Source organism: Salvelinus fontinalis, chromosome 18 (assembly GCF_029448725.1).
Source record: "Salvelinus fontinalis isolate EN_2023a chromosome 18, ASM2944872v1, whole genome shotgun sequence".
In the NCBI taxonomy this organism is placed as follows: Eukaryota; Metazoa; Chordata; class Actinopteri; order Salmoniformes; family Salmonidae; genus Salvelinus; species Salvelinus fontinalis.
This window is the reverse complement of record NC_074682.1, coordinates 31,551,866-31,559,767: the sequence shown is the minus strand read 5'-3', so window position 1 is coordinate 31,559,767 and position 7,902 is coordinate 31,551,866. Positions and strand designations below refer to the sequence as shown.

At 38.5% G+C, this 7,902-nt stretch overlaps 1 protein-coding gene and 1 long non-coding RNA gene across 2 annotated transcripts; one reads left to right on the top strand and one right to left on the bottom strand.

The window, feature by feature from the left end:
- On the top strand, positions 1–4,692 carry LOC129815284 (green-sensitive opsin-4-like). Its single transcript, XM_055868955.1, has 6 exons — positions 1–19; positions 1,683–2,048; positions 2,541–2,709; positions 3,880–4,045; positions 4,175–4,414; positions 4,591–4,692. The coding sequence occupies exons 1-6, from the start codon at positions 1–3 to the stop codon at positions 4,690–4,692; spliced, it is 1,062 nt and encodes a 353-aa protein (XP_055724930.1).
- A 1,469-nt stretch (positions 4,693–6,161) lies between these two features.
- On the bottom strand, positions 6,162–7,520 carry LOC129815974 (uncharacterized). The gene is made up of 2 exons (XR_008753501.1): positions 7,077–7,520; positions 6,162–6,637 (listed from the first exon to the last, which is right to left on the bottom strand). It is a non-coding gene; the product is annotated as an uncharacterized LOC129815974 (long non-coding RNA).
- Between the last annotated feature and the right edge of the window lie 382 nt (positions 7,521–7,902).

Here is a 7,902-nt window from a genome sequence, read left to right as displayed (position 1 = left end):
ATGGTCTGGGACGGTGTGTCACAGCATCATCGGACTGAGCTTTTGTCATTGCAGGCAATCTCAATGCTGTGCGTTACAGGGAAGACATCCTCCTCCCTCATGTGGTACCCTTCCTGCAAGCTCATCCTGACATGACCCTCCAGCATGACAATGCCACCAGCCATACTGCTCGTTCTGTGTGTGATGTCCTGCAAAACAGGAATGTCAGTGTTCTGCCATGGCCAGCGAAGAGCCCGGATCTCAATCACATTGAGCACGTCTGGGACCTGTTGGATCGGAGGGTGCGGGCTAGGGCCATTCCCCCCAGAAATGCCCGGGAACTTGCAGGTGCCTTGGTGGTAGTGGGGTAACATCTCACAGCAAGAACTGGCAAATCTGGTGCTGTCCATGAGGAGGAGATGCACTGCAGTACTTAATGCAGCAGGTGGCCACACCAGATACTAACTGTTACTTTTTATTTTGACCCCCCTTTGTTCAGGGACACATTATTCCATTTTTGTTGGTCACATGTCTGTGGAACATGTTCAGTTCATCTCTCAGTTGTTGAATCTTGTTAGGTTCATACAAATATTTACACATGTTAAGTTTGCTGAAAATAAACACAGTTAACTGTGAGAGGACGTTTCTTTTTTTGCTGAGTTTATGTACTTGACATACAATATGTTTTTTTGCTGAGTTTATGTACTTGACATACAATATGTTTTTTTGCTGAGTTTATGTACTTGACATACAATATGTTTTTTTGCTGAGTTTATGTACTTGACATACAATATGCATGTATTTGAACCCAGGTCTGCACACTACTGAAGTTGCTTTGGATAAAATGGTGTACTAAATGGTATATATTATTTTGTATTATATATTAATGGTAATATATTATTATATATTATCAAGTGAACATAATATGACCCACATCTCACAATGTGGCAGAATTGAATAACAGTATAACGTGTAGATTTGATTTGAGAACACCAAAGAGCTATGCCCACTTTTTCTGCATACTGTACGTTGTGAATGCTTTTATAGGCTACTGTATATACATTTATCAGCTCAACAAACCACAGCATAAAGGACCCAGCCTACATGCAATCTTAGTTGCTGTATATTTTCACTTCATATTAGAATTTTAGTAGTGTTTTTGTGGACATATTTGACTGAAGTTATTTGTAAGATGTATAATTGGGTTTATAAATTAAAATGTGCAATCTCTTACTCAACTACAAGTCTATACATTGACCTTCGAGGTAAACTGACAATTTAGTGTGATTTAAATGTTTTGAAATGATTGTGTTTTAGGGGTGCTGAGTGCAAAAACAGACAAACAAATAAACAAACAAATCAATAAAATAAAGGGAATAATTGGGTGCATATTCAGGCTTTCTTTTCATTTTATACCAACCTGGGAAATGTCTCTACAACTTGTATTATCATAGACACTTCAAAGGTCTATGAATAAATATCCAAATCCCCTGGAATCAGAGGTTAGTAAACTATAAGACTTTGAATCGCATAATCCCAGACTAATCTAATTAACAGATTTTAAATCCCCTGAAAGCAGCCTCCACAAAACTGTATAAAATCAATCTCAAGACAACATTTGCATAAGAGAGCTGTTGCATCCAAGGAGACAGGGTTGACCAAATTAATCAACTTTTTATTCACCTTACCACCCGTCCATTTACTCAAAATGAACGGCACTGAGGGCAACAACTTCTACATCCCCATATCCAACAGGACTGGGCTTGTAAGGAGTCCTTTTCTATACCCTCAGTATTACTTGGCGGATCCATGGCAATTCTATCTGCTTGCTGTCTACATGTTCTTCCTGATCTGCTTTGGATTCCCAATCAATGGTCTGACCTTGTATGTCACAGCCACAAACAAGAAGCTCCAGCAACCTCTGAACTTCATTCTGGTCAACTTGGCTCTGGCTGGATTGATCATGGTCCTCTTTGGATTCACCATCACCATCACATCTGCTGTCAATGGCTACTTCATCTGGGGACCATTGGGCTGTGCCATTGAGGGATTCATGGCTACACTTGGAGGTGAGAAATATTTTGTGCAGGTTGTTGTCTTTGGCTAGCATGGATGCCAGTCTGTTTCTTATTGAATTGGCATTACAATGACAGGAATGAAGTTGGCGAGAGCATAAAGGTTCACTCTCCTGCTGTCCATTCTTCTCCCCATATGGTACATTAGTTAATTAGTGTTCACAGCAAAAGAGTTTTCTTGACTTCATTGTTTAACATGTGAAGAAGTAGTTTCAATAAAGTTCACGGATTGGGTATGCATTTAGATTTTTGTCAAATATACTTGGATAGTCTCAGTCAAGATTAAATAATTTAGATTTAATGAAATAATAGTCTGGTCATTTAGAAATAACGTTGTATCGTAAGATCCATTAAGTTACAGTCCATATTATGCAGCAATTAGATCCCCTTCTCTGTTGTTTGCATCTCCATGCTCCAACCTCTTTTACCTAACAAATGCAGGACAAGCAAAAACAAATCTCTTCTCTTTCCTATTCTCAATTCAAGGTCAGGTGGCTCTGTGGTCTCTGGTGGTGCTGGCAATTGAGAGATACATTGTGGTCTGCAAGCCCATGGGCAGCTTCAAGTTCAGTGTCGCCCATGCTGGTGCTGGTGTTGGATTCACCTGGGTGATGGCTGCCACTTGCGCTGTTCCCCCACTGGTAGGCTGGTCCAGGTACAGTGCATGTCATATGATATAAAAGTAAAACACAAAGATACTACATTTCTCTGATACAGATTAAGCTTAGTCCTGGACTAAAAAGCTATTTCAATAGAGACTCTTTATTGACCACACTTTCTAATCCAGTAGAAGGCTTAAGAGAAACCATCCCTTTATGTTGCAAGTTTCAATTCATATAATTGTCTGATCTTTTAATCACATCAATTACACAGTCATTATAAATGTAGGTGTAATGTCTATGAGATGAGATCAAACAATGATGTAAAGACAATAATAGGTTAGGTTTAATACAATGCATCACACATATAATGCATTTGGTCAATCATGGTATTCTCTAGCAAAGAAAATGGGCTTTTTTGTGTTGTTGCATTTTAGTGACATTAGCTAGGTTTCCATCCAATTGGCCACAGATTTCCATGCGAATATTATAAAATCTGCATTAAAACAATACACACATTTTCCCACCAATGATGTATTTCTATCAAATTGACTTGTTGCAGATAAAAGGTTCTGCGGTATGACGAAGTTCACATAAAATACCTTTTGCGGTTAAATTCCATGTTTGCCAAATAAAAAATACAAGTTAAATGGGTTTCCATCGCATTTTCAACTCTACTGATGTTTTTCTCACAAAAAATGTTGTGTCATATAATGAGTGGTATTGACACGCAGTTGGCTAGAGCACACATATAGCCTAAATGATGAGATTATTATTATTTGTCAAACGGCAGCCTAAGCATCAATTATCATGTCACCAGAATAAGACCTTTGCTATTTATTGGAAAGAAGCATCATGCTCATCACTTTGCGCTTTCACCACCCTCTGAAGTTCATCATCATTTATTGAATCTGTAACCTAATAAAGTGTATGCTTTAGCGATGAGTCATAGTGGAGGGGACCACACAACATGTCATTGCGTGAGTCCAAGTTTACTTCGATGGTTATTATATAAATATTTGCTTGTAAAAGCTTTTTCACTGGCATTTCTTCGTATAATTAATTTTACAGACACAAAAAGATCCCACATTGTCTCGTGTATTTTGTTTTGTCGACATACCAAAATATTTTCTGTAGAGATTTTGGTTGTTAGTCAAGGTTAACACTGATGATCTTCTAATAATGTATAATCTAAAACGGTCTCATCAACTGACTTTCCCTCATAGATACATCCCTGAGGGCATGCAGTGTTCATGTGGACCTGACTACTATACTCTGAGTCCAGGCTACAACAATGACTCATATGTCATATACATGTTTGTCTGCCACTTCATGGTTCCAGTCTTCATCATTGCCTTCACTTATGGAAGCCTTGTCCTCACAGTCAAGGCGGTATGTGGTTCTTAGACACAGAAAATGTAACTAGCAGACTCACAAAGTCGTAGCATTTGGATTCTTGTGCTAAGGATATGATTTCTAGTAAGTCACACAAGCATTTATCTTGCTTCTCTTCATTTTCAGGCGGCAGCTTCCCAGCAGGACTCAGCATCCACCCAGAAAGCTGAGAAGGAAGTGACACGTATGTGCCTCCTGATGGTTATGGGTTTTCTGATTGCCTGGACCCCCTATGCCTCTGTTGCTGCTTGGATCTTCTTTAACAAAGGAGCTGCGTTCACTGCCCAGTTCATGGCTGTCCCAGCCTTCTTCTCAAAGAGCTCAGCCATCTTCAACCCAGTCATCTATGTGCTGATGAACAAACAGGTTGGTACCATGGGATTTTGGTCTTTCCTTTTTAGTGTTCATCAAATAGGTTGGTCACAGGTCACCAACAACATAAGCCTACTTATATCATAAAAGTAATTTCTACTGTCTGTGCTAGTATTCCAGCATCTTGACTCTTCGATCTCTGACATTGTGGTCTCACTCTCTCTGTACAGTTCCGTAACTGCATGCTGGCTGCTGTAGGCATAGCAGCTCCTGAGGATGAGACTTCTGTGTCAACAAGCAAGACAGAAGTGTCTTCTGTGGGCCCTGCATAGAGACTTCCCTCATGCTGCACTTCCTGCCCTCTAATTTCTACCCTTGTCTAATGCTCTACATTGACTGCTTTTGAAGACACACTTCTTTCACCAAATGGACATTAAACTGTACTGAGATGTAATGATTGGGCTCTGTTGTTCTCTCTACGCTCACAGACTGTGCCACTTAATGTAGTTGAGAATAGACTTGACATACATTTTATACTCATCCAAAAGAAACAGCTGATTTGCCTCTTATAGGTGGTAACAAATGGATGAGTCTCAGACTTGCAAAACAGCTCTAATGTTTGTCTTGATGGATCATGAGATTGTATTTTTAGCTTATGGTGAAGCCAGCAATTATTTTGTTGTCATCATTTCCTGTGTATACAGTATTTTATAAATAAATCTAGTACTAGATAAATACATGCATGAAACTACTACTTTTTGTGTGTCATTTACATTTGTTTACTGATTTCTAGTCCAGATCATTAGCACTAATGTTGCATATTGTACACATTCCTAATATAGGCTAGCCAATTTTGACTTTGTGGCTGTGTTAACTAGTTCACACGCATATCTGCTTTCTCATTGTTTAGAATGATCCCACCTCATCTTGCCTCCCAAGTGCCTTGCTTTTTAAAATACATGTATTTTCATTGTTAGAGTATCTAGTCAATATACACTTAGTGTACCAAACATTCACGCTTCATGATTTCAATTCCACCCACTATTGCTGAGGTCTTTCCTTCGGAGATCCATGCTGACCCACTGTTGATCCAGTCTGAACTTGCTAATGTTATTTAAGCAATTATTTAAAATATTTTCAAATACATTCCAATTCTAAACTATTTGTATTTTCAAAGAAACTTTGTCAAATACTTGTTTCGAAATGTATTTGATACTAATTAAAATACAGTAAATAGTATTTGAACTCAGGTCTGATGGATTTGAGGTTAAAATGCAGTGAATTGCCCCTTTAACTACATTCCCATTACCTTGGTTATAGAGATCTACACATTTATCACACTATAACTCATGGAGCTGAGCTATCACTTTAAATACCATTCTATTACTACCTTGCCGTAGTTCTAGTGTGCCAGTCCATAATAAAGGCTATAGTCCTTTAGTGGCACAGTATTATCCCTATCCTGTTCCACTATTTATGCAAGATTAGTGTAATCTAGACACATAGGCTTGCAGAGCAGATGTAAAAATATCCCATGTGATTACACAAGGGAAGCTTAACCTCATCAATTGAGTTCACAATGTTTATTTCTGCATGGACAACCTTTTGTTAGAAATAACTTAAGTCATATAAGAAATCACAGCATATACACTCATTAGCCTCTTTGAGATTTTCAGACACTCATTAGCCATTTCAAATAAAGAAATAAAGGCCTACACCTTGACGTATATGGTGACTTGTAAACAGCTTAAGGAGATAGTTCAACTAGTTTGACCTTAAAGTGACCAAAACAAAAACATACTCAATCGCTAATCTTTTTATTGTCACAAGCAGACTTTGTGAACAAATGGTGGAAAGTACAACAATCAAATATTGGCCTCATGTAAATGTCCTTGTGTTACATCAGATTTACTGTTAAAACAGTTTTCTGACCAGAGTGTAGCTAGTCATGTAGCAGTGGTGTTTTATGAGTAATGGAAGGGCTTATGTAGCAACACAAATAAGACAGACGCACTTTGGTATTGACTTACTGTTCATTGTGTCATCAGCCTTAAACATGTATGTTTAGCTTTAAAAGTGTAACAGCTCTTTAGAACAGAAAAAGAGGGTGTAAAAGAATAACATGCCTAATAATGAGTATGCTATAGAATATCAGGAGAGTTCCATTCTTATCAGATAAAAGGAATAAAATGCATTTTCCTGGATGTGAATATCTTCATAGTTCCTTCATGGTCTGCAAAACCTTTCTTGTGGATCCAACTTTGTCCATCTCTCCACCTGAAATAGTCAAAACAAAACATAAGGATAACAAATAGTAAATTTAAAGTCACAATATGGAGTTTGAGTTTCAGCAAAATGGCAGCTTGAGTAATGCAACCTCAAAGTCATTGCTATGGATGTAAAGAAATACAGTTAATGAGTTTGAGATGATCGCTTTAATGCCGCAATCCTGAATTAGTTCAGTGCTTTTTTCAGCCAAAATGATGTCCTGCACCGATTTTCTATACAAATGAGGGATGGGGCTGGAGAAATGTTGGGCTATGAGTGTGAGTACTCACAGTCCATGAGATCATCATAATAATTTTAACCACATTTTGTAGTTATACGTTTGTTTACGAATACATTTTTTCACAGTTGTATTAAGATCATTAGTTATTTACAAGCCTATATTCTCCAAGAATCACAGAAGCACTAGATATTGCATACTATAGCCTACCTTTAGCTTCATGCACTTGTGGCACACCGTACGGATGTGTGTTTGGGAAAAAATGCTCATAATTTTCAGATGATCTGCGAGGCCCCAGAGACTATATATATTGTTCAGTATCGACCCGGAATAAACTTAACTCATGCTGTGCCGCCAAAACCCAGTGTAGTATCCATGTGGAGTGATATCTCTCTCAACGTTTCCATGACTTGTGTTTCTACAAAGTCCAAAAACATTCAGTAGTTTAAGGCTACTGAAAGTGACCGTCACATTTTGCATAGGGGCTCTGGAGCTTAAAACACTCTAGACCTGACATCATGTTCCGGACGGGATCAAAGGTCGCCAGCATAGTCTTCCGAACAGAGTATGTGAGCGGAGCTGGAGCGAGAAGCGTGCCTAATTTGACTGGAGCGCAGAGCGAGTTTCCCAAAGGCTGCAGCGCCGGGCATTCTCGCCCTCTCCAATTTCGCTCCAGTGCAGCTCCAGTAGAGCTCACTTCACATCAGGAGCTCAGGGCATGCTTGGCCCAGCATGCACTTTTCAATTAGCTCGCAGTCTCAAATCAGAATTAGACGTTCATCCATTTCTGTCAAACTTCGAAATTGTTGCAAATGTCAAATGTCGAAATATTTAAGGTTACGTTTAGGCATAAATTCTGAATTTTTTAGGTTAAGTTTACACATTACCTCCAAAATCTTAAGGTTAAGCATTAAATCCGAACGGTTATTAAGGTAAGAGTGAAGGTTTGGGATAGGTTTTTTAAAAAATGCCAAAAAAACATTCTATCCCTGGACTTGAACTTGCAATTTTTGGAATCAGAGGCAGATGCTTAAAA